General features: G+C 47.1%; 1 protein-coding gene across 6 annotated transcripts in view; it reads left to right on the top strand.

Annotated features, from left to right (window-relative positions):
- PAK5 (p21 (RAC1) activated kinase 5) overlaps positions 1–27646 on the top strand; it is a 276113-nt gene that overhangs the window by 160957 nt on the left and 87510 nt on the right. For 5 of the 6 annotated variants that reach the window (XM_073553844.1, XM_073553843.1, XM_073553848.1 and 2 more), the window contains one exon: positions 1690–1725. The exons of the other annotated variant lie outside the window; for it this stretch is intronic. In XM_073553844.1, the coding sequence (XP_073409945.1) occupies positions 1690–1725 (36 nt within the window). The remainder of the gene's footprint in view (positions 1–1689; positions 1726–27646) is intronic. 6 annotated transcript variants of the gene reach the window in all.

The raw sequence follows: 27646 nt of genomic DNA on the forward strand, positions 1-27646 counted from the left end.
ACTTTAAATAAATTCCTAAATACCGTACTTTTAATTAGCAATTCAAACTTGTTTTGTCTAGGGAGGAAATAGTTATAAATATATATATATTATTCTGCCGGAAACCTGAACTAGAATGATAATAGGACACCAGCCTGTGAGCATGTACAGTGGAAAGCTCCAATGCTGTGATCTGTAGATACTTATATCCTTTATAGTTATTCAGATAGACTGGGTGGACAGCAGTACAAACAGCTCAACTCAGCACCATCGTATCTCTAGTATTAGACCAGAGAAAAACAGGGTGGACAGCAGTACGAACATCTCACCTCAGCACTCTCGTACAGCAGTGTGAGCTCAGCACCCTTTGTATCTCCAGTTTTGCAGCAGAAAGACAAGGTGGACAACAAAGTGAGCAGCCTCTTCTTACTTCAAAACCCCTGGTATTTCCTGTATTAGATCTATAAGACAGGGTGAACAGTAGTGTGAGCAGCCTCTTCTTACCTCAGCACTCCTGGTACTTCCTGTATTAGATCTATAAGACAGGGTGAACATTAGTGTGAGCAGCCTCTTCTTACCTCGGCACTGCTGGTATTTCCACTATTAATTAGATAGACAGGGTGGACAGCAGTGTGAGCAGCTTCTTCTTACCTCAACACTCCTGGTTTCTCCAGTATTCGCTCAGAATACCCATGGGAACATATCTTCCTGCGCATGAAGGAAGGTTCTTCTCAGGTTTCTTTTAGTGTAACAAGAGAGTAGCTATTTTAATTATATTATGATTTATTCCCTTGACAAAAAAGTGTGATTTACTAATTAAAGGTATTTAGGAATGTTCTTACAATTACATTTTCATTGGTCATTTATTTTTGTTTAATTCTTGAAAACTCCCATTTAGGTAACCACTGCACAGGAGCATGGATCTGCCAGGATTGCTAGTGGCCTCCAGTTGTTCTGCTGAGGCTTCTTCTACTCTTCCTTGTATGAATGAATGTATGTGTGTCCTCCTGTATGTAGATAAATACAGGTTATTACCTAATTGGGTTATCCCACAAACAACATTTATAACCTCCCCACTGATCACAAAAACAGATGTTCTGTGTCCCTGGTGTGAATGGTATTGCACATGTGTAACTACTGCCACATTCACACCTAGGGCTGTATGGTAGCAATAGTGCACATTCTGTGACCACCACTTCCATCGATGGCAGATCCATTTGTCCTACCGCTGCATTGACACTGGGGACACGGGACCATTGGGGGCCCAAGCGGTCAGACCCTCAGATCCTACATTTATGAACCAACCTGTGGATCACAGATAAATGTTGTGTTTGTACAACTTTATAACCCTTGATGTTGATTTATTCCTTATGGGCTTCTGTCCCCATCTTGACCACTGCTTAGTGAATCTCTCCAAATGTTTGTTTCTATGTCTTTATGTTACCAATGAGGCATTTTTCTTTCTGATTATTAGATGGGATTAACACTTGTCACATAATATTCTTCCATAATGCCTAAGTCAGATGATGAACTTTGAGCCGTTCTGACGTTCCGTCTGTTAGATGAGTGTTCCGCATTTTCAGTTTGTGTCTTTATAAATCCTATGCCAGGAGGGGTGCACGGACTTATCAGATAGCATAGTCTATAACATATATACAGCTTCTCTATTCATAGTCTATGCTGATGTGTGTATAATCTTTTCACCTTCAGAGCCCCATAAAACTGGAACGGGAAGCTTCAGCCAAGGTAGGCAACACATCCATGTCCTATAAAGCCTAATGTCTAATATTAAAGGGGAAGTATCATTTTTTTATCAACTTTGATGATGTTTTGCAATTATTAAAAAAAAAAAAAAATGTTGGCATTTCTGTAAGTATTGTTCTTTACGCCACTGCTAACAGGAGCAGATGTATAGTTAAATTTTATAGGGTCACGAAAAGGAGTTGTCCACTTTTAGAAAAATTTTCCTATAAGTTCTGTTAGTAGTAAAAAAAAACAAAGCTGGCTTTACTTATTCTCCCCACGTCCACTACTGAGTCTCAGCCGCCGCTCCTGGAGTTTGCTGTCACGTCGACATCACTGCAGACAGTGACTGAGCTCAGCAGCTGTTGATGTAGGTGGGTCGAGCCCCCCGAGCTCGGCTATTGCCTGGTGCACTGTCCATGTGATGTCAGCACTGCAGACATCGGCAGAGACTCAATACTGGACCTGGGGACAGTAATCCTTTAAGGACCCGGACATTTTTGCTGTAAAAGTGATATGGCAGTAAGGAGTGTCCCCAGGCCAAAACAACGATACTAGACGTAGAAACATTTTTGATATGTTAATGGTCAAAAAAAATTCAGAACCTTGTTTAAAAAGAATGTTTGTGTTACCCGTTTCTGAGTTTTGTGAAAACATAAATTATGATTTTTCATTTTTTTAAAATTTCTTTTCATCTTTTAATGTACTGGTTAAATTATTGTATTTTTTTTTAAAGATCAGGATTTTTTTGGACACAATGATCCCAAATATGTTTTTTAAATGTTTTCATTTTTTAATTTCTTTATTGGTGAAAGAGGAAAATAGAGGGGATTTTAACTTTTATGTTTATTTACCATAGTTTTCTTATATTTATAACACAAACTAGATGGAGGCCCGATGCTATCGCATCGGGAGGGCGGTAATGTCACGATGGGGGCAGGCTTTGCAGCGCTGAGAATCTCTCCCCCATGTGCTCACCCACCTATCCACTCTCTCTTTCCCCATGTCCTGACTTCTCCCATCTTTTCCCTCCTTTCTTTTACCTGTCTACCCCATGTGCAATCCCCCTTGTCTGCTGTCTCTCTCCTACCTGTGCTGTGTTCTCCCCTCATGTGCTGTCCCTTTTGAGCTGTCTCCCCCCTGTGCTCTGTCTCCGTACACGGTCAGATATAGACAATTTTTAAAATGAACTTTCGTTCATGGGAAAACCCTTTTAATGTGGCCAGCTTCCTCTGCCTGTAGACACGTCGCATATCGGCCTCCGGGATCAGCCGAATGACTCACTGCGCTTGCGCAGAATTCGTGCTGGCGCAGTAAATCAGACCGCCGCCATCTTTGTGCAGATAGATAGTGGCGGTCACATTAAAACTGCGCATGCACTCCTCCTGTACCAAGATGGTGGCGGTCAGTGAATCATTCGGCTGATCCCCGCAGCAGCGTATTCGCGACGGTGTTCCGATGGTGGTACCGCGTAAGAGGCTGCGTACAGCGTATACAGTGTGTGTATGTGGTGCGTACGGCATATATAGAGTGTGTGTGTGGTGCGTACGGCGTATACAGTGTGTGTGTGTATATGTGGTGTGAAGGTGTTCCGCTGGTGGTACCGAGCAAGACGCTGGTTCCACCAGCAGTTTCCATATTGAGACACCCATCGCATGCTGTTAGGATTTTCTGTTTTTCAGTCCTCTTGCCTGCTTCTGGCCACATTCCGACTAGATCTGTCTGGCCTTGCTCAAGTCACTTGTATTGATCGAGGTTGCACTTGTCTAGGCATCAGCCATCGGAGAATCCTCACAGCATGCACTGAGCAAGCTGTGAGGATTCACAAGTCTGCAGTTACGTAGAGTGACTGCAGACTTGGACCCCAATCCTGGACAACCCCTTTAAGTCGCAAATGAACCCGTTAAACCATTTCAGTGGTTTCCTCATATACTTCCAAAGGCTACAGTGGTATGAAAGTAATTCTTACAGCAAAGCACTCTTCCCTGTTCAATTTCCCACATATTTAAAGGAAATTTGTTAATTTATTTGATTTCTATTGGTTAGACTTGAGGATATAGTTAATAATGTGTTTATTTTTTAATGTTGTAGAAATTCATTTTATATACATAAAACTTTTATTTGGGGTGGCCATACACACTTGTCCTTCTTGCTCTTCCCTGTAGTCAGCACAGCAGCTGTATGAGGCTGAAGTGAGTGGCAGTAAAGTGAGTGAGCTCTGATAGACTTCACAGTCTCTGGGAATTAATGAAGGACAGCATTTACCCTGTAGATCTAGGCGTTATCTGTAGCTCTAGTGTTGCCTCGAGTAGTAGAACAATTGAACAGTTATTATCTCGGCAACAGCTTATGATCATGAGATGATGCTCCTCATCTACTGCAATGCCCTGCACATGGTATAAGCGACATAGCTAATCAGAAGAACTATAGTACATTTAGAATTGGAGGTATTTGCTAATATTATTATTATTACACCTACTACATATTGGGATAGGATGTTGGAGATGGGAATATCCAAGTGAGAGTTATTAGAATTTTTTTTACTGGGGGCGTGTCCTTCTGCCTCCTGTATGACACTGACCAATCATAAGCAGGCAGCAGTGTAGAAGTGCAGAAGGACCTGTGATGATGTCCCCAAAGTCCACATAACTTGTGTTCCCAAGTGCTACCAGCTTGAGTGTGCAGCCTAAAGAAGCACTGAAGATACATTACACAGCACAGAAGTTCTGGAAATATTAATTGGAGTGCATCATTTATCTTCAGTGCTCTTTTAGGCTGCACTCTCTGGCTGGTAGGACTCGAGAACTCAAGTTATGAATGAAAAAAACACACAAAAGACGTCAGCAGTAAAACCAATGCAAACAACCACGAAAAAGGGTTTAAAAAGACATTTTCCTGGTGTGTTTTGCAGTAACACCCATGTCTAAAAGATGCCGTGTGCACATACCCTGATAATTCTGCTATCTATGCTTTTCAAAACCACTTTGTGCTCATATTTTAGCCCAAAATACAGACATTTAAGTAAAAAATAAAATTCTTTCCGAACGTGTCCATATCCATCTGAGTCATTGATTGGTGAAGAGCTTATGAAATCATTTGTACTTGTAAAAATAAAATAAAATCTGATACTCCCCCTTTAATAGTTTGGCTACTACCCACAATAACTCCACTTTATTTATCTCTGCCAGAAATTGTATTTTCTAGCACATGCTGAAAATGCGGAACACTAACAGCTCATCCAGACATCCGCGGATCTGGGTCCTATCACGCTCTGGCCGGCAGACCCGCAGCCAGTGCAGTGCAGTCCATACTCCAGCCAATCTGCTTGGACGTCTGAATGAGCCCTTAGAAAATGCTTTTTTGTTAAAGACTAGAGATGAGCGAATTTGTTCAGATTTGGTTCCTAATACGATCGGATTCCAATATTAATTTTGCAATATTCGTCAATCACAGCCGAAGGTCATTAGGGTCAACGGGAGTAGAAATTACCAAATATGTTCGGAACCGATCATAAGACAAACATTCGGCATGAATAGGGTTCGAATGAATATGGCAAAATCAGATTCGGGGCCAAAATTAGGACAAATTCGCTCATCTCTATTAAAGACCCAGAACAATTAAAGGGGCTGTTTGAAATTGGCTGAACATGGTTGCTTCTTCCAGAAACAATGTGGCTTTTGTCTGTATGCTGTGTCTGGTATTGCATTTCTGCCCCATCAACTGAAAAAAGAAGAGGTTGTCTGAGATGGACACCCACTTTAACTGGTTTTGGCACAATAGACCTAGAGCCATGGTGACAAATTATGTTATTAACTTATTATATTATGTTTTGGCAGTACATTATTTTACTGGAATTCAGAACATGATGAGTTATCGAGAAGTGGGCTCAATTTCTATTTTCTTGGCTCTACACTCAAATATTCCTAGAACATTTAGAAATAAAGAAGTTTCTACTGTTTTCATATTATTAGCTTTTTTTTAAACTTTTTATGAAATATCACCACCTACTGGTTGTATGTGGTATTGCAGCTCATTCTCTTGAACCAATTCTTCACACAGACAATAAACTTGTACTGACTTGTTTTTTTCTAATTCTATAAAACCCTTTTATCATCGTTTTTGTACTGCCTAAATCATCTGGCCCGACTAGGTCTGCACTAAGATTTTTTCTTTTTGAGTGTTACTATTCGCCCTGTCACCTTGCACACGTGCTATTGACTAGTGTAACTGTAACATCGGGGCTACGAATTTGTTTAGTAAATTTCCTAGTACAAATGTTACAAAACTGGTGCACTGCAAAATTTTAAGAAAAATGCTTCAGATTCTTTATTTATGGAGAAATACAATTAAGATAAAAAACAATGTCCGGAGACATGGTATTTATGGGTCAAGAATAGAGTTTGTTGCAAATTTTCCAATTTCGGATTTGCCCTTTTGCAGTATTCTTTGGGAGTATAGGAAGGGGATTAAAATGAATAAAGGTTTGTTCTCACCCCGCACCTGTCCTGCTGCTGCCGCAGCTGCACGCCCGCTCCTCCGGGAGCTGTCATGTGGAGTGTGACACGGGTCATTGATGTCAGCGATGTGCACTGCGCTCCACGTGACCTCATGATGCCTAATCAACACTGGAAGATACGGAAGTAGAGGACCTGGCATGCAGCAGCCCAACAGGTGAGGGGCGGCCTAGGACAGGTGAATAGAATCTTTTATTATTTTTAACCCTATCCTGGCCCTCCATTTATTATGCTTTGGGGTCTGGAGAGTAAGCGAGTAGGACTTATGACTCGGGGTATCAGCCAAACCAGTGACGCCCATCTGTGGGCAGCACTATGAGTATTTGTTTGTTGGATGTGTGGGTGGAAGCCAATCCAAATGTAAGGCCTGTTCTCCCGAAACTCTATAGAAGAGAGGGCAAAGTCCATCAACTCTTGGAAGGGCTTATGGTTTGGGGGTTTTGTGTCCAGGTTATGAATTTCATTCCGATGGACTCTACCCAAAGTGAGTAAAATATTGGACTTTAAAAGAAAAAAATCCTGACCTTTTGCTTAAAAGAGCATCTGTCACCACTTCTGCCAAATCTGTTTAGCAAATCTCCCATTCCACGTGAATTAATAATTCAGGGTTATCTTTTTTAGAACTCTATGTAACAACTCTTGTTAGTCCTCCTTGCAATTTTATGAATAAATTGACAACTGGGTGTGTCTCGTCACACTCGTGCACTATCCATTCAGTGCTGCCAGTGTCAGCTTGTGTAGGGACACACCCCTTTGATCATGGGAATGGTAACAGCAATGGTCAATTTGTTCATAAATTTCCAGTAAAAACACCAGAGGAACACAAAATTGAGGAAGAGAATCTGTGGGAGTGTTGTGCCCCCAATCTTCTTTTTGAAGGAGCAAAATCTTTGACCTACATCTGCTGGATAGTGAAGATAAGGGAGTTCCGCTCGCCCAAGGCCAATATAGACTTTCCCTAAGCTTTAAGGGGAAGCCATCATTCCTTGACCTTTTCAGGACTATCTGGCTTGGAATAGGTTTATGGACGTCCTTCACCTTTTGGGTAGGACATGTTATAGAGCATAGAATGTTAGAGTTGGAAGGGACCTCCAGGGCCATCGTGTCCATGTCCAGCCTCAATGGACTGCTTACCAATGAGCACTTTTCTGTGGCCCCTCTCTGATCTAGGTTTTGGGTCAATCTGCATAAAGCCATCCGTCGGTGAATGGAGCCTTCTGATTAATGAGAACCTGAGGTGTAGCTGGAGTAATGTGATTTCCAACATTCCACATTCACCTCTTCGTAGGCTGATTACAATGGACTTGGGACTATAAGAAATAGAACTATCTCTGTTACTATGCCCAAGCCTAACCATAGGATTGATGACATGAACTAATTAGCCGTGAGACCGGCAGGCAGTCTGGATGTCACCACTACATCGTGCCCTTACGGCAGTACTACTATGAGCATAACTGCCTTAAAGGGATTGTCAGCAGGGTTTCATTCCACAAACTATTTATATGCACATGTAGCTCTTTCAAAGACAAGTCCAGCGATATCTTTCCATGGCCGGTACGATCCTCCGTTAACAAGAAATCATCTTTTGAATTGATATGAAAATGAGGCGAAAGCTTATGGTAGATCTGAGGCCTCTGTCACTCCAGCTCTATTCCCTGTTCAGCACCTCCTGCTTCAATGACAGCTCCTTTGCCTGAAGTCACACAGCTTAGAGGCTGTCAGTCAAGCAGGAGGAGGCGGCGCTGAGCAGGGAATAGAGCTGGAGTGACAGAGGCTTCCTGACTACAAATAGCTCTTCAGCCTCATTTACCTATCAGTTCAAACGCTGATTTCTCAGAAATGGAGGAACGGGCTTACCATGTAAAGGTAATGCTGCACTTGCCTTTAAAAGAGCTACAAGCACATAGAAGTAGTATGGGGGTGATTCCCGCTATAACTAATGAGCGCTGCCTATTTTAGGCTCTGATAAGTAGGTAGTGTGCCTTAGATAACAGGCACGTCAGTTTTCGTCTTTGTGCCTGTGTTCAGTAGGCGAGCGCATACATACCGCCATCTAGAGGGCATCTTATGTCACAGCACGCAGACTCTGAACAGCTTTCTCATAATGCAATCTCTTCCCTGTAATCCATCAGAGCAAAGTTACAGATGATATCCTCGCTGTGACTTTTATCATGGTGCACACATTTGGAGGTAAGTATAATACATTTTAAGTCTGACACCCAGCTGCTCTCGGCTTAGAGGAGACATGGCAGTAAAAAATGTGTCAAGAAAAGGTAGGAGGGAAAAAGGAATACCTGGAATGATACGCAAGCTGCATTTAATTAGCAATATAAGATGCAGGATTAAGTAGAGGTGGATTAGATTGGTGTTTAATATAGATGAATACGTCATGGTGGACCCACATCAAACACAGTCATCTTCTCCCCGGCTCAGTGCGCTGTACCTCGGCTCCGAGTACTTAAAGTGCAGGGTATTAAAGCAGCAGGATTATACCGGGACTGAAGGTGGACTAAGTGTGTTACTTCTCTGCCTGGGACTGATGGTGGTAACTTTTCCGGCTTAAACCCTTAATGAACAGTAATAAAACTTTTTACAGCAGTCATTAAAGGGTCAGTCCAACCTTTATGATATTGATCAGCTATGCTTAGGATAGGACATCAGTGTCAAATTGGCGGGGGTCTGGCCCCTGACACCCCCTGTAATCGGCTACTTTCAAGTCTGGATGTAAATCACAAACGGAGCTGAACATTGCGGCGCCTTTCACTGTGTAGTGGCCAGTCACGTGAACTGCAGCTCAGCTCCTATGCAACTGAATAGCAGCCGTTCTGCAGTTCTCGGCAGCAGCCACTACAGAGTGAACGGACCTGAAGATAAAGGGTCCTGATCTTGCTGCACCACGGGTATACCTTGCTATGCAATAATCTGGGCTATCCTGGAGTGGTGCACAACTGTCTGATCCTGCCTAGCTCATGGTATAATGGCAGGGGTCCTAGGCTTTTATGGCAGGGATCTGATTCCGGTTTGCTTAACCTCTTCATCACTGCAGTCACGAGTGATCGTAGCATGATTAAAGAGGATGACTCCTCTGATCGGGCGGCTGGGTTTCCCAATGATACGAGCAGAGTCTGAGAACCTGTGTGTAGACAGGATCCTTGGAAGGACCCCGGGGATGTCTTTATTTTGATCCCTATGATGCTGTTAGTCATTGGATCCATGATCTGGCCTGTGTTGTGACCATTTAGTGCCAGCACCACCGTCTTGTCCATTACGCAGCTGCACATTTGCAATCCAGTGCAATGCCAGTAAAGTCTTAGCGCCCAGGAGCAGGGACAATCGCTTCTGTGTGATTGAATGGTAAAATGTGGTATTACAGCCCCCTGAGTAAGGCCCAATTGTCAGCGTAACAGCCGGTGTAAGAGACTTTTTACAGGTCTAAACAGTGTAAAAAGTGTGTATGTACTGTATGTGTGTGCATGTATTAATATATAGATGGATATACTAGACGGGCCATGGCAGAGAGTATGTATAGCACATACGTATCCACCAGTCCCAGCTCAGAAAATCTGGTTCATAAGTCTGCAGTCACACAGAGGGACTGCAGATTTATCAATTTAGATGGACAATCCCTTTAAAGGGGCTGTCCAGGAGGGACGTATATTTATGAGTTCTCAATGAGATGGCGCATCAGTATCAGATCTGAGGCGTCTGACCCCCGACATCCACACCGATCAGCTGATACAACCCCTGGCAGTGGCCAGATGTACAGCGTGTGCAGAGCAGAACACCTCAGCTCCATACATTGTGTAGTGGCCATTCCATGGGACTGCAGCTCACCTCCTATTGAAGTGAATGGGAACTGGAATGGTGCATTGGACAGGCCACTGCACAGTGTACGACAGCCGGGCTGTTCCACCTATGTAACCTCTGTGTAGCTGATATTGATGACCCATAATAAGGTTAGGTCACCAATATGTCAGTACTGGGCAAACTTTTTAAAAAAAGCTTCATAAACCCACGTTAATGGAAAAAAAATACAACTGCTTAAAAGCTAAAAACTATTTATGCGTCATTAAGACCCAAAAGGCCTGGTCATTAGTTTTGGGTCTGTCACCAGATTTGACAGTACTAACGGCATATTTTATGACATAGATCTTCCTGTTGGATCCTCTAATGCTCATTTCAGACAGGGAAACTTTCATAAAGGATTATGTAGCCATTCTTACATGGTTTTCTTAACTATATAAATTCATCAGCCTCATCAGGTCTAAGATTTCTGTTTACTATTATGTGATATGGTGCAGAAAATCTACAACATCAAAAACTCACCAAATATTCATTTGGGGATTGTTGCCTTAAAGAAGTTGACCACTACTTGGACAACTTCTTCTCATACCCACGCTTGGCCCCCTGATAAGATAATAAAGCTTTTAGTTACCTCTCAGCACTGTTCCTGCTGTGTCGGCACACGCATAACTTGGGGCTCCTGCGGTGTCGGCACTCGCACTCCCTGGGGCTTCCGCGGTGTCGGCACTCACACTCCCTGGAGCTCCCGCGATGTTGGCACTCGCACTCCGTGGGGCTCCCGTGGTGTCGGCACTCCCTGGGGCTCCCGCGGTGTCGGCACTCACACTCCCTGGGGCTCCCGCGGTGTCGGCACTCGCACTCCCTGTGCCTCCCGCTGTGTCGGCACTCTCATTCCCTGGGGCTCAGCGGTGTCGGCCCTAGCACTCCCTGGGGCTCCCGCGGTGTCGGCACTCACACTCCCTGAGGCTCCCGCAGTGTCGGCACTCTCACTCCCTGGAGCTCCCACGGTGTCGGCACTCGCACTCCCTGGGGCTCCCTCAGTGTCGGCCCTTGCACTCCCTGGGGCTCCCTCAGTGTCGGCCCTTGCACTCCCTGGGGCTCCCTCAGTGTCGGCCCTTGCACTCCCTGGGGCTCCTGCAGTGTCGGCCCTTGCACTCCCTGGGTCTCCTACAGTGTCGGCCCTCGCACTCCCTGGGGCTCCCGCGGTGTCGGCACTCGCACTCCCTGGGGCTCCCGCGGTGTCGGCACTCGCACTCCCTGGGGCTCCCGCAATGTCGGCCCTTGCACTCCCTGGGGCTCCCGTGGTGTCGGCACTCGCACTCCTTGGGGCTCCCGCAGTGTGGGCCCTCGCACTCCCTGGGGCTCCCACGGTGTCGGCCCTCGCACTCCCTGGGGCTCCCGCTGTGTCGGCCCTCGCACTCCCTGGGGCTCCCGCGGTGTCGGCCCTTGCACTTCCTGGGGCTCCCGCAGTGTCGGCACTCGCACTCCCTGGGGCTCCCGCAGTGTCGGCCCTCGCACTCCCTGGGGCTCCCGTGGTGTCGGCACTCGCACTCCTTGGGGCTCCCGCAGTGTGGGCCCTTGCACTCCCTGGGGCTCCCACGGTGTCGGCCCTCGCACTCCCTGGGGCTCCCGCTGTGTCGGCCCTCGCACTCCCTGGGGCTCCCGCAGTGTCGGCACTCGCACTCCCTGGGGCTCCCGCGGTGTCGGCACTCACACTCCCTGGGGCTCCCGCAGTGTCGGCACTCGCACTCCCTGGGGCTCCAGCGGTGTCGGCACTCGCACCCCCTGGAGCTCCTGCGATGTTGGCACTCGGCCTCCCGTGCTGGTGTTGTGACACATCATGTCTGCTCCCAATCAGCACTGGCGTCACTGTCTCCGCTTTTGGACAAATTGACCGTGAAAAGGAAGTGAAAGATTGGCTGCAGCACTGACTGCCTCTTCATGTTCAACTGATCCCACACAATATCCGAGCAGCTGACAATACTGTTGGCCTCAGGTCTCATTGACTTCCCCTACTTTAAAAGGAGTGTTTGAGCCATTGCCTGCACCATTGCTGGTGACAGCTATCATTCAGCACCTCAGGGGCTGAGCATTGGGGGGAAGGGTGCAATCTAAAACTTCTGCCTCGGGCATCAACCATATACTTATTAAGGACCTGTTGATCTAAAGCAGCAAATGGAGGAAGACAATGTCTCTATTAGCAATTATATGGCTGTGTGATGCTGAGCATCTACTATAGCAAGGACTGCCGTACCAGGCAATTGTCCAATAACTAATCTGATATGTTCAGATCTGATCTTCCTTATCTTTGCTCTTGGCTCAGTATATCCCGATATGTCTGGTACAAGATTTCCAGCTTTTCAGAGAAACATGATTTTGTGATACTCTGCCAAAAGAAAATTATTCTATATCTTTCTATTAGAAATAAGACATTTCTCTGGACCTTTGGTCCTGCAGCCAAGTCAGTATTCTGTAGCCGCTAGATGAGAGCCCTGGGAATCATCCTCCTACTTGACTGCATCCATGGGTCCTTTTTTGATTAGCGGCGTAACATCATTGCTGCAGCGTGACACACACACAATATCGCACCACGCTGGCTAGTCAGAAGAGGAGCTGCGGATGCCGTAGGGTAGGAGGTAGAAAGATGCCCGGTTCAATTTGCAGGACTCTGGTCCGGCGGGCAGGTCAAGTGGTATCTGGCGGCTAGACAGTAGGCCCGCAAATGTCTTCCCTTCCGGCGTCTGCGGCATCTCATTTGTCAGGGCTGGCACAACGACATTTGTGCGGCATATCGAGCCAGTCCTGGCCAATCAAAAGCCATGCTGGGGAAGCTGGGCCAGAGTCCCACAAATTGAACCATTCATCTCTAGTAGGGGGCGACTCATAGGCTTCCATCCGGCGGCCATGGAATACTGGCATCTGCTGGAGCTGGGTCCTCTGAATTGGCCACCTAGTGGTTGTGATCTGAATTGCAGCCTGTCTTGATTTTGCCTTCATATCGGAATTTTGTATTACATTTCTTTAATGAAAATTGCAGTCTTTAGCCAAATACAAGAAAGGGTCATGGTGGGCACTTCTTTACCTGCACTATAACACTCACATTTTATTCATGAGTGCCACAAAAATGAAAAACAGAGCTTTATGTCATCTTTATATAGGACTTTATTTTCGTAAAGCTTACTCATCTTATAATAAAAAGCAATGCACGGGTATACTTTGTGCAGATGCGCTCACGTAATCCAATCTAATACAACATCACAACAGTAGCAAAAACATGACTAACCGCAGTGCACATCACAACCACTGGGTGGCTCCTCAGATATTAGACTTATTGTGGACACGTCTGGACATCAATTCCTCAACAGCGTTACGATCTCTGCTTGTCGTCATTGAATTGTAACTGTATTGATACATTTTGGAGAATGCAAATCTAACAGGGATCAAAGCCTGTGTGTAAATCATTCACCTGGCCAGGACATATGTTGATCCACTGTAAGGAAGCAACCAAGGAAAACATGGGGTCTGAGATTCACAGATGCATGTTGTAGACTGCCAGCTGTCCTGCAGTCTCGGGATGCCAGTGGCATCTCCTGCTCTTATCTATATTTCCATCTTGAGGAGTCGGATATAGTTGCATATAATGGTGGAGTTGGGGCCATCAGGTCTCTGCTCCATTATTTACCTGAGCCATCTGAGGCTCGGAGCAGGAGGTTTAGTGATGGGTGGGTTCATAATGTGTAAAGGTACTGTCACACTTAGCGATGCACCAGCGATCCCGACCAGCGATATGACGCAGTCAGGATCGCTGGTGCATCGCTAAGTGGTCGCTAGTGAGCTGCCACACAGGCAGATCTCACCAGCGACATAGCAGGGGTCGGGGGTCGCTACTTACCTGTCAGATGAGGCGATGAAGACGTCCTCCCGCCCGCGTTCATGCGTCGCTTGTCGGCGCCACAGGAAGCCCAGCAGGAAGCTGAGGACGAGAAACGGCCCAGGACGTTCTCGCGCGATCAACGATAACCAGCGGGGGAGCCGGTCGGAGGTAAGTATCAGACATAGTGATATCGCTAGCACCAGTGACGTTATAGCAATATTGCTAGCGATATCGCTTAGTGTGACTGGGCCTTAAGGGAAGCACTGTGGGGGCATCAAGTATGGTGGGCAGTCTAGAGGCATCATAATATATAGGTGATAGATTGTGGGGGCCCTGTGGGGACATCATACTGTGTGTAAGGGGGCACTTTAGGGGCATCATGTTGTGTGTGGGACATCATGATGGGGGAATTGTGGAGACAGAATATCCTAAATCAATAGTGCATCATTCTGGGTGGTTACTGTTCTTTTCCTTGTCCTTCAGAGTTGGGAGGTATACATACGGTCACTTGTATTCATAGTTGTGATCACGCATGAGCCAATATACTACAACCCTGATTTCATGAACGATCTGACATAGAAGGTTTGTAGCCTTTATTCCATGGTCATTTTACATGCCACTAAGTGATCAGTGATCACTGCGATCTGATGCCTGGGACCTCCACTAATGCCAGGACTGGGGGTGATTTTTTTATTTCAAAAAGGAGAAGAGAGAAAAAAAAGAAAAGAAACATATGCGTGCATAGCCGAGCAAACCCCTAATACAATGGATTGTAGGCAACATAGGATATGGGCCCAGCTATGTGGTGGCACTATAAACTGTTGTCTGTTACTGTTAATCAGATGGAAATATGTCAGAATTGATCATACAGCGAGGTGTAAATGACGGTAATGTAGGATGGAGAGGACCTTGTTAAGCTAAAGTTGCAGTTAGAAAGCAGTTTCATGTATTTTTGAAGTACACCTGCAAATTGAAATTTAAACACAAGATGGCAGCAAAAACTCTTTAAGGATAGGATTTGCCTTCTATTTACCTGATTGTCGCTGACTTTGATTACATTCACCATACATAGCTCCCTGCCTCACACTATTACGTAGGTTCCCTTGTTATGGTTTTTCATGCTTTTTTGTGTTTATCAAACATTTTTTTTAATAAAGTGTATAAAGCATACACGTGTGTTTACAAATGACTAAGCAAATGAAATATTGCATTGCGTATATCTGCCAACTTTGAAAGATAGGAAAAAGTGAAAAAGTATTGCAGCTTGCACAGCACATCGTGGCAAACTCCTAATGTACGGTAAGCAGGAAAAGCAAAGTCCATTCCCGTCCCCGAAAGTGACGTCACTTTCAGGGGTCCGGCTGATCTGTGTTCTCCCTGCTTGCTGTGTTCTCTCCTTACAGTGCGCACTAACAGTGCACTCTCTTACAGGCTCATCAGTTTTCATTAGAGTTGGTGAGGGAGCGCACTGTCATTCTGCATTAAAAATAATATTGCACAGTGACAAGGGATCTTGTACTGAGCATCTGATGCAACTGATGCATGCTCTGTAGAGCTAAGACAAGCCCAGCCCCTGAAATAAATGTCATGTTTCAGTGTGGGCACACAGGGTACAGCTGTAATGGCAATCTTTGCCCCCTGATGACAACTCATTTGAGTCATTAAAGGGGTTGTCCGGGCTTTTTATATAATCTCAGTGCATATCTGGGCTGCAGAATGTTGACAATAAGTAATTTACCTTCTGTGGCCAGTCTGCAGGGTTTCCAAGATACCATCTCTTGCTTGTAAGAAAAACGTCCAGGGGGGTGTGTTCTGGCATTGAAATGAGAACTGGTCGTTTCCGCCTCACTAGTTTCACTTTCCATAGATCACTGTTCAGCCTGTGTCTGGAGGAGGAGCAGCTGGATGGTTCTGCTCTCTGCACTGAGGCTGCTAGAGGGGGAGGATTTGTTACTGTGTGAGGAGGGATAGGCTTGTTCATGTGGTCGGGGAGGCCTGTTGCTATGGAGGGTGGGGTTGTTGCTATAGAGGGTAGGTTTTTAGTAGAGTAGGAGGAAACGACCAGTTCTCACTTCAATGCCAGAACACCCCCCCTGGACATTTTTTCAAAGAAGCAAGAGATGATATCTTGGAAACCCTGCAAACTGGTGACAGAAGGTAAATTACTTATTGTCAGCATTCTGCAGCCCAGACATGCACTGAGATTATGCGAAAAGCCCGGACAACCCCTTTAAGCCAGAAGCAGATAAAAATAAATAAAATAAAACAGAAAGAGAGCACAGCGGGAACGCTAAGAACTTTTTAATTAAAGTATGTTAGCAGAGAGTTATATTATTTAGGGTTAAATTGTTATTATTTATTATAGCGTCATTTATTCCATGGCGCTATACATGTGAAAAGGAGTATACATAACAAAAAACAAGTGCAATAATCTTGAACAAAACAAATCACCGACTGGTACTGGAAGGAGAGGGGCCTGACTACAAGGGCTCACAATCTACAAGGAATGGGTAAGGATACTGTAGGTGAGGGGAGTTCTGGTCGTTCAGTGGTTTGGTGAAGCGAGGGTTACTGCAGGTTGTAGGCTTGTTGGAAGAGGTAGATCTTCAGGTACTTTTTGAAGGTTTCCACAGTAGGCGAGAGTCTTATATGTTGAGGTAGAGAGTTCCAGAGTAGGGCGTATGCACAGGAAAAATATAGTATGCGACTGTGGGAAGAGGAGATAAGAGAAGACTAGAGAAGGAGATCTTGTGAGGATCGGAGGTTGCGTGCAGGTAAGTACTAGAAGACTAGGTCACAGATGTATGGAGGAGACAGGTTGTGGATGGCCAAGGTTAGGGTTTTGAAGTGAAGTCTCTGTCTGGCAATGGGGAGCCAGTGAAGCAATTGACAGAGAGGAGAGGCCAGGGAATAGTGGAGGGATAAGTGGATTTGTTGAGCAACAGAGTTTAGGATAGATTGGAGAGGTGCAGGACTGTTAGAGGGGAGGCCACAAAGCAGGAGGTTGCAGTAGTCGAGGCGGGATATGACGAAGGCAATCACTAGTGTTTTAGCAGATTCTTGGTTTAAGAATTTGCAGCTCCAGTAGATATTTTTGAGTGGAAATGGAAAGGGCTTGGATGTGTGGTTTGAAGGAGAGATCAGTCATCATCACCTAGGGAGGCCTCTCTTACCTGACCTAGGTGGAGTCATTTCCCTGTCTCTTAGGACAGGTGCGGACATAGTGTGACGAATCACTGCAATAGAGGCACAGACCTTGTGCCCGTCTCTCTCTCTGACGCAACTCGGCCAACCTGAGACGGTCTATCTGCATGGGCTCACCTGAAGAGAGGGAAGAGGAACCGACCGAATGGGAGCTGGCAGATCGGGTGAATGGAGAAACTGACCTGGTGGACCGCCTGTCTCTCGCTGACTCCCGAGCGCGCTCCAGGAAGCGCAGGTCAATGCGGGTAGCCAGCGAGATAAGGTCCTCTAAGGTGGACGGGGTATCACGACTTGCGAGTTCATCCTTTATTCTACTAGAAAGACCGCGCCAGAATGTCCCCACCAAAGCCGCGTTATTCCAGCCGAGCTCCGAGGAGATAGTGCGAAAGCGAATAGAATACTGTCCGACCGTGAGAGAGCCCTGGTGTAAGTTAAAGAGTGACTCAGTGAGAGAGGCTAACTGACCCGGCTCATCGAAAACCTTACGAAACGTATCCAGGAAAACCGGGAGACTCGAGACGACCAGGTCGTCATGTTCCCAGAGTGGGTTTACCCAAGACAGGGCCTCTCCCTCCAGATGGGTCATGATGAAGGCCACTTTGGCCCGATCCGAGGGATATTGCTGCGGCAGCCATTCAAAGTGGAGGCTACACTGATTTAAGAACCCCCTACAGAGCTTGGGATCCCCGGTGAAACGAGGCGGTTTGGCGAGGCAGGGCGTCGGGAGAGCGGTAGACGCGGGAGGAGGAGTCGGCACTGCAGTGGCAGCCTGGAGGGCTGACAAGCGACTGTCAAAGGAGGCATGTAGGACAAAATGTGGGCTTGAGTATCTTGCTGCTGACCCAGCTCCTGTTGGAGACTGGCCGGCTGAGTGGCATTTCCAGGATCGGCCACCTGTAAGGCCGACAAACGGGTGTCCATCGACTTCATGACTGACATAATGCGACCCTGAGTCTCCCGTAGGAATAGCAACTCTTTCTGGGTAGCAGCCGTAGTACCGGCGGAGTCCATGTCCTGATCGTACTGCTAGCGTGGGTGGTCTGGAGCAGGAAACCCTGGGAGTGGACCCTCTGGACCGTGGCACCGAGGGGCCCCGGGCGAGCTGCCAGGTGGAACCGACTCCTATACAGGGACCGTTAGGAGCAGGCCCAGGGGTTCGAGTACCACGGTAGCCGGTACCGAGAGGGGCGGCTCAGGATGGACCAGAGTAAGACTGTGAGACTGGAGTAAAGAATGACAGAACAAGATTGGAATCAGGAGGCCGGAAAGAAGTGAGACATAAGACTGGAACGAGAAGGAATGACAGGAGTAGGAACACTGGAGACAGGACTGGAGTAGGACAGCAGGAACGCTGAAGGCAGGACTGGAGTAGGACGGCAGGAACACTGGAGACAGGACTGGCGTAGGACGGCAGGAACGCTGAAGGCAGGACTGGAGTAGGACAGCAGGAACACTGGAGACAGGACTGGAGCAGGACGACAGGAACACAGGAGGCAGAACTGCAGAAGGGAACAAGGAACACGGGTAGCAGGACTGAGAGACTGCTGCAGAGAGCAGCCGAGAACGGAACTGCAGGAGCAGAGAGCACACGATGAAGCGAGGCCAGAGTGCTAGGAAACACAATGATCAGGCGCCTCCCTCAGGGGGAAGCGGCCTGATATGGCCCCGTCTGGTCAGCCATAGGTCCAAAAGTGCTTCCGGGTCAGGGCACAGCTGGAGCATAAGAAGCAGGAAGGAGGCGCGGCCTATGGCGCATGCGCATAGCATGCAGGGAGGGCATCGGTCATGAGCCCGTCTCAGGTGACCGCCGCGGCCGTCGGGTGCAGAGAGGCTGCGGCGTGGGAGCGGAGACCGACTGCGGTGTGGGAGCGGAGGCCGGGTGAGTATGGCGGAGCGGTGTAACAGTTCCCTTCTGATTTAATTCTGGTCTAATTCAGTGCAACAAGCTTACATGATGCACTTATGTGGTGCAGAGCAGACAACATCATGCAGACTGAATGCTAACAGTACATTTTCTAACAACTGCATTCAGATGTGAAGCAGAGGGGAGAGGTCTCTACTCATCTTTATCAGATAATTATACATGAGCCAGATACAGGCTATAACACATGCAGAGTAGTAGTGGTGAGGGGCGGTCGAGCAGTGGTCAGTTTAAAAAATATACAGCGTTAATGCACACAGCATCAATGTTAGTTTCAGACCACCCCTTTAATAAATCCCTCCCATAGTGTTTAGTAATGAAGATGTATTGTAATAGGGAAGAAGAAGGAGCAAATACTGCTCCGAAATGTGTAGCAAACATTTTTTATAAATTAATAAACGTCTTTATTGTGACTGGATGATCCTGGGCAGCGCTAAGCAGATCACCCGAAAATCCTCCTTTCACAGAGGACATCATGTGAGCCGGCACCTATGACTAGCAGTGACAAGGTTACCGCCAGTCAGGCGCAGGCTGATGACTACTACTGTCATCCGCATCTCCTGGAATCAATGATAGCAGCGAGAGTAGGCGACATTAATGAGAGTATTCATCAGCTGGTGCCTGTTGTGAGTTCATTTTCCCCTTCGTCACTGAGGTCTGGTGAACTCCCTATTCTGGTAAAGGAAGGTAATGAGCCTGATTATCAGGCACCTGAGTCTAATGAGGATGACTGGCTGAGTGGAGTCACTGACTGGATATAAGGCTGCCGACGCCCTTCTGCCCTGCGGGTGATTTCTCTGTGCACTTCTAGGACACCAGTCTGATTCCTGCTTCCCTAAAGCTAAGTTTTCTGCTTTGCCTGTTTGCATTTATGTTTTGTTTTTGTTTTCCTTGCTTTTCTGGATTCTGCCATTCCCTGCTGGGATGAGCTGAATCTCCTTTTGCCGGTTGCTCTGTCTTCAGAATATTCCTGAGTACTGACATAGCTTTTTGAAGCCTAGCGTCTTCAGGGCCTTTTTCACTGTCAGTCTGTTGGCTCTTATTTTCATAGGGTTTTTCACGGATTGCAGACAGCAGCCTTTCTGTCTGTGTTAGTGTTTTCATCTTGCTTCACCGTCATGTTGGGGGCTGCCTATTGCTTTGGGGTCTGCTCTGGGGCAGTTTAGATTTCCCCTTTCTTTCTTTAGGCCTATTTAATTCTCCGGCTGTGATCGAGGGGTCTAGGGCATCGTAGGAACCCCCCACGGCTACTGTTAGTTGTTGTGATAGGATCAGGGGTCTGCAATCCGATAGCTGCCAACCTCTCTGGTTTTCTGGACTTAGCTAGCAGTTCTGTTTTTGCCTCCTACGGTGACTCAATCATAACAGGTGCCTGTGCTTAGCAGTAGCTTTACTGATATTCACAGGCATCGGAGATAAAGAAGATGAAGGTGGATTACATTGTGATATCATTTTATTAATAAATGGGTGTACGAGGGCTAGTATGGGGGAATCGTTAATTAAATTAATATTTTTTTCTAAGTTTATGTCTTATCTTTACTACTGGGTTCACAGTGGTGGTGTCTGACTGACACTTCTCCATTACTAACCTCAAAACAATTACCTCGATTGCCACCACACCAGGGCAATCGGGAAGAATATATGCATGAAATATGATGCACCACTTCTGGAGTAGCTTCAGACTGATATTTGTAGATTGGGAATGGCCCACTAACCATTGGAATTTACAGCCTATTAATATCTGCCCACAGCTGTTTGCTTTCCCTTAGCTGGTTATTAAAAATAAGGGGCCTGCACGCTGTTTTTTTATTTAGTTGTTTATTACTAATAAATTAAAGAAAAATACTAGTAAATTAATAAAAAAAACAACTTGGGGTTCCCCTATTTTTAATAACCAGCCAAAAAAAAGCAAACAGCTGTGAGCTGGTCTTATTATTCTGGGAAGAGGCCAATATCCATGGACCTTTCCTACCTATTAATAGCAGCCCCCAATTGTCTGCTTTACCTTTGCTGGTTATGAAAAATGGGGGACCCTAAAAAAAAATGACATGGGGTCTTCAGTTAAAGTAATAATTAGAGTTGAGCGAAACGTGTCGAAAAATTTCAAAAGTCGCCGACTTTTGGCAAAGTCTGGTTTCATGAAACGAAACCCGACCCTAGGATGAGGTTGGCGACTTACGCGCCAAAGTCGCGTTTCAAAAGTTTGTTTTGCACTCTTTTTCAGCCAGCCAATCAGGATCCACGGACACTGTGGGCAACGTGATGACATAGGCAGGGGTCACCACCATCTTTCAGAAGGGCATGCAAGTGATTGGCTTGCTTTGGTGGGCGTCACAGGGGTTATAAAAGGGCGTGCACGCCGACCGCCATCTTACTTCTGCCGATCTTAGCATAGGAAGAGGTTGCTGATTCTGTAGGGAGAGCGTTAGGCAGGGAAGAAGAAAAAAAAACTGCTTCTGCTGCTAGCGATTTTGCCTGTACAACACACCAGTCACTGTGTGTGCAGTGCAAGGGGAGGCTATATTGTGGTGGATCAGCGGTGTTGGTTGTTAGGCTGCCTTCTAAGGCTTCCTGACAGCTGCATTGCTGTTTACCCACTGCTCTGCAAACTGCTTTTTTAAAGGCAATCCCAATTTTTTTTTTTGTCCTGCTGAGGTACTGAGCGTGCATTTTTTCACACCATACAGCGTCAGTGGGCCTCACACAATCCAAAAGTGTCCAGTGTCCACTAGTGTCTGCAGAAATTCAAAATCTCCCTTATCCTGTAGTCACTTTTTTCACACCTGTGCCATCGAGCCTGTGACATAGCGCTCTGATATTCAGTGGGCCTCACACAATCCAAAAGTGTCCAGTGTCCACTAGTGTGTGCAGAAATTCAAAATCTCCCTTATCCTGTAGTCACTTTTTTCACACCTGTGCCATCGAGCCTGTGACATAGCGCTCTGATATTCAGTGGGCCTCACACAATCCAAAAGTGTCCAGTGTCCACTAGTGTGTGCAGAAATTCAAAATCTCCCTTATCCTGTAGTCACTTTTTTCACACCTGTGCCATCGAGCCTGTGACATAGCGCTCTGATATTCAGTGGGCCTCACACAATCCAAAAGTGTCCAGTGTCCACTAGTGTGTGCAGAAATTCAAAATCTCTGTGATCCTGTAGTCACTTTTTTCACACCTGTGCCATCGAGCCTGTGACATAGCGCTCTGATATTCAGTGGGCCTCACACAATCCAAAAGTGTCCAGTGTCCACTAGTGTGTGCAGAAATTCAAAATCTCCCTTATCCTGTAGTCACTTTTTTCACACCTGTGCCATCGAGCCTGTGACATAGCGCTCTGATATTCAGTGGGCCTCACACAATCCAAAAGTGTCCAGTGTCCACTAGTGTGTGCAGAAATTCAAAATCTCCCTTATCCTGTAGTCACTTTTTTCACACCTGTGCCATCGAGCCTGTGACATAGCGCTCTGATATTCAGTGGGCCTCACACAATCCAAAAGTGTCCAGTGTCCACTAGTGTGTGCAGAAATTCAAAATCTCCCTTATCCTGTAGTCACTTTTTTCACATCTGTGCCATCGAGCCAGTGACATAGCGCTGTGATATTCAGTGGGCCTCACACAATCCAAAAGTGTCCAGTGTCCACAAGTGTCTGCAGAAATTCAAAATCTCCCCTGTCCTATAGACACCTTCTACCTTGTTTTACATTACTATATAGTTTGTTGGATTTTGTCTACATTTCTACCAAAAATGAGGAAGGCTGGTGGAAGAGGCCGTGGAATTGGGCGGGTGTTGGTGGTGGATCTGATGGTAGTGGCAAAAGCAAAATAGGACCGAATGCAGGAGGTGTTGAGCCTGCGTCATCGTCTGGCTCCACAAGGCCTCGAAGGCTTAGTTTTCTAGGAGTTGGCAAACCGCTTTTAAAGCCAGAGCTTCAGGAAAAAGTTTTGTCTTACATTGCTGACTCAGCCTCCAGCTCTATCGCCTCCTCTTCTGAAGTTGTAAAAAATAAAAGCACTGAGTCGTCATTGGAGGCTCATGTTCATGAACCACACCTTTCCTTGTGTCCTTCACCCCAACCAAGATTGAAGGATGACGCAGGCCATACTACTGATTACTCCATGGAGCTGTTTTCACATACCATGCCTGGATTATCAAGTGAAATGGTGAATTACCCAGGCCAAGATGAATCTGACATGGAGTGCACTGATGCACAGCCGCTGATAGATGATTCTGCTGGTACATTCACTCAGAGCACTACATTGTCCTCGCAGTGTACAGAGCCAGATTCTGACCCTGATGAGACTCAGGTGCCCCTTCCTGCACACTATACATGAAGAGGAGGTGATGGATGACCCAGTTGTTGACCCAGATTGGCATCCATTGGGGGAAGAGGGTGCTGCTTCCAATAGCTCAGATGAGGAGGAGCATCCACAGCAGACATCGACATCGCAACAGCTGTTATCTGGCAGGCCCGGAGCACTCCAAAGACAGGTTCCAAAAATCAAAAGAGTTGCTGGACAGCTTGTCCAGAGGGTCAAAAGATCACAGCGTGCTAGGCCGCAAAATGTCTGCCAAAGTAGGAAGAGTGCAGTGTGGCACTTTTTTGAACAAAATCCTCATGATCAGGCCAAGGTTATCTGTAAGAAGTGCGCAAAGACCTTTAGCCGAGGGAAAAATCTGAAAAATTTGAATACCAGTTGCATGCTTAGACATTTAACCAGCATGCACTTGCAAGCGTGGACACAACACCAAACCTCAAGTGCCACATGTGCAACTGATCACAAAGAAGGTAGTCAACAACGCTACATTGTTTCCCCCACTGTAAGCCCACCGGTTAGCACAGCAGCAAATGTTGAGGTGTCGTTGCAAGGCCACAGCAGTCAGGGAATCCCACTGTTATATCAACGAAATACTGAATCTAGGCCATCAGAAAGAACACCAACTCCATCACCATCATCAACCCTCTCTCAGTCCGCCCTGTCCACCGCTACTTCCACCATATGCAGCTCTCAAGTCCAGCTCACCCTCCCAGACACTTTGAGTAGGTCAAGAAAGTACTCAGTCTCTCATCCGCGTACACTGGGTTTGAACGCCCACATTGCCAAACTAATCTCGTTTGAGATGATGCCCTATCGGTTGGTGGAAAGCGCAGCTTTCCACGAACTCATGGCCTATGCAGTACCACGCTATGACCTACCCAGTCGCCACTTCTCTCGCAAAGCCATCCCAGCCCTCCACCATCATGTAAAAGATCGCATTGTCCATGCACTCAAGCAGTCAGTGAGTGGAAAGGTGCACCTCACAACTGATGCATGGTCCAGTCGGCATGGCCAGGGCCGTTACGTGTCCATCACTGCGCACTGGGTTAATGTGGTGGATGCAGGGTCCACAGGGGACAGCGGTGGTGGGACAGTGCTGCCTAGCCCACGGTATTGGAAACAGTTGGCTGTAGGCGTTCGATCCTCCTCCTCCTCCTCCAGAAGCGAAAGCTCGTCCACAGAGCGCAGTCGTACGAGCACTCCATCTGCAGCTGCCACTGTTGCACACGAGGTGTCCCCCTATCGAGCAGCTAGTGGAAAGCGTCAGCAGGCTGTGTTGCAGATGATGTGTTTGGGCGACAGACACACCGCCGAGGTGCTGGTCTTGAGGCAGGCAAGGTAGTTAGTGACAACGGCCGTAATTTTGTGGCAGCCATAGCCCTTTCAAAACTCAGCCACATACCTTGCTTGGCTCACACCTTGAACCTGGTGGTGCAGTGCATCCTCAAAAATTATCCGGAGTTAACAGCCCTGCTCCAGAAGGTGCGAAGACTGTGCGCGCACATCCGCCGGTCGCCTGTACACTCCGTTCGTATGCAGAAGCTGCAGCGATTGCTCCACCTTCCCAACCACCGCCTCATTATCGACATTGCAACAAGATGGAACTCCACCCTGCACATGGTGGAGCGGCTGTGCGAGCAGAGGCAGGCCATAATGCATTTGTGGGAGGATACACGGCCAGGCACTTTGAGAGCAGACATGGAGTTGACAGGTGTGCAGTGGTCGAAGCTGAAAGACCTCTGTAAAGTCCTTCTGTGTTTTGAGGAATGCACACGGCTGGTAAGCGCAGACGACGCCATCCTAAGCATGAGCATCCCATTTGTGCGTCTGCTCATGCAAACTTTGACGCACCTTAAGGAGCAGGCGTCTGCAGCCAATGTTGATGAGGAGGAAGAGGAGGAGGGAGTCCTTGATGACATTCAGCCATTGTCTGCTCAGGGACCTCTCCTGGACGAGGTGGAGGAAGAAGAGGAGGAGGAGGATGATGATGGGGATGATTACTTAGGGGAGGAGGATGCATCTCGTGGGGCAAGTGAAAATGTTGGCGTGGCAAGGTCTGGTACAGGGTTTGTGCGTGACTGGAGGGATGTGGATTTGCCAGAAAGTGCTCCTCCACCCAGCACTCGCAGTGCATCATAGACACCGGGAACATTGGCCCACATGTCAGATTATGCCTTGCAGATCCTAAAAAGGGACCCCCACATTACCAAAATGATGAACGATGACGACTACTGGTTGGCCAGCATCCTGGATCCACGCTATAAAGGCAAATTACAAAACATCATGCCACAGGAGAACCTTGACCTAATATTGGCTAATAAACAAGCAACTCTGGTAAATCGGTTGCTTGAGGCATTCCCAGCACACAGCAGCGTGATGGTTCTCACACGAGCCGTACGGGCCGGGGGCAGCTTGGCAGAGGTGTTCATGGTGCACACAGCAGAAGTGGCGTTGGAGACGGGTTTCATGACAATGTTGTGGACTGATTTTTCAAGTACCGCTCACACAACTGTTAATACTGCATCGATGGAAAGTGACAGGAGACAGCAGTTGTCAACTATGGTTACAAACTACTTTTCCTCCCATATCGATGTTCTCCCACACAGGTCATTCCCCTTTGACTATTGGGCCGCTAAACTGGACACCTGGCCTGAATTGGCACAATATGCCTTACAGGAGCTCGCTTGCCCAGCTGCAAGTGTGCTATCGGAAAGAGTCTTCAGTGCAGCTGGATCAATCCTGACAGAAAAAAGGACCCGTCTGTCAACCCAAAATGTGGATGATCTAACCTTCATTAAAATGAACCATGCATGGGTTTCCAAGGATTTTCCCCCACCTTCTCCTGATGACACATAGGGTGACAGAAAAATGGCTTGCTTTGGTCCACCTCTTCCTGGGACTTGACCTATTTCGCCTTTTGCATCAGCTGAATGTCCAACATCAACATATGTCACACTTTCTAAAACTCCCTAACTGTGCTGCCTCCCCCCCCCCATGGCCGGGGTCATCACCTAGCGCACGACACCGTGCGAGTGCCGTTGCCTTGGACAGGTGGGTAGGCCGACTCTTGGGCGCGGGCACTGGCACAGGGTCCCTCATAGTGCAATCAAGTGTCTCTGATGGTGGTGGTGCACACCCGCCGTCAGACACACCGCCGTACTATGAGAGGCCCAGTGCCAGTACCGACGCCTACGAGTGGGCCCCCCTTGCTTGGGCAGGGCCCCAGCATTTGCAATCTTTACCTCTCCCTGCTCCTCCGCTGTGTAGTCTGGGCCGTCAAATCCATACTGTGCCTGACACCGTCTGAGCCTGCCTCCTGATGTATAGACAAATATTTTGAATGTGTACGCTATCCATACATGTTATCCTGGGATACGGTACCCTTTCTCACCTTTGTGCAATCACGTGCAATCCATACTGGGCCTAACACCGTCTGAGCCTGCCTCCTGATGTATAGACATATATTTTGAATGTGTACGCTATCCATACATGTTATCCTGGGATACAGTACCCTTTCTCACCTTTGTGCAATCACGTGCAAGCCATACTGGGCCTAACACCGTCTGAGCCTGCCTCCTGATGTATAGACATATATTTTGAATGTGTACGCTATCCATACATGTTATCCGGGGATACGGTACCCTTTCTCACCTTTGTGCAATCACGTGCAAGCCATACTGGGCCTAACACCGTCTGAGCCTGCCTCCTGATGTATAGACATATATTTTGAATGTGTACGCTATCCATACATGTTATCCGGGGATACGGTACCCTTTCTCACCTTTGTGCAATCACGTGCAAGCCATACTGGGCCTAACACCGTCTGAGCCTGCCTCCTGATGTATAGACATATTTTGAATGTGTACGCTATCCATACATGTTATCCTGGGATACGGTACCCTTTCTCACCTTTGTGCAATCACGTGCAAGCCATACTGGGCCTAACACCGTCTGAGCCTGCCTCCTGATGTATAGACATATTTTGAATGTGTACGCTATCCATACATGTTATCCTGGGATACGGTACCCTTTTTCACCTTTGTGCAATCACGTGCAAGCCATACTGGGCCCAACACCGTCTGAGCCTGCCTCCTGATGTATAGACATATATTTTGAATGTGTACGCTATCCATACATGTTATCCTGGGATACGGTACCCTTTCTCACCTTTGTGCAATCACGTGCAAGCCATACTGGGCCTAACACCGTCTGAGCCTGCCTCCTGATGTATAGACATATATTTTGAATGTGTACGCTATCCATACATGTTATCCTGGGATACGGTACCCTTT

The sequence above is a fragment of the Dendrobates tinctorius genome, unplaced genomic scaffold, assembly GCF_039654945.1.
Source record: "Dendrobates tinctorius isolate UK_male_01 unplaced genomic scaffold, ASM3965494v1 ptg000203l, whole genome shotgun sequence".
NCBI classification, from domain to species: domain Eukaryota; kingdom Metazoa; phylum Chordata; class Amphibia; order Anura; family Dendrobatidae; genus Dendrobates; species Dendrobates tinctorius.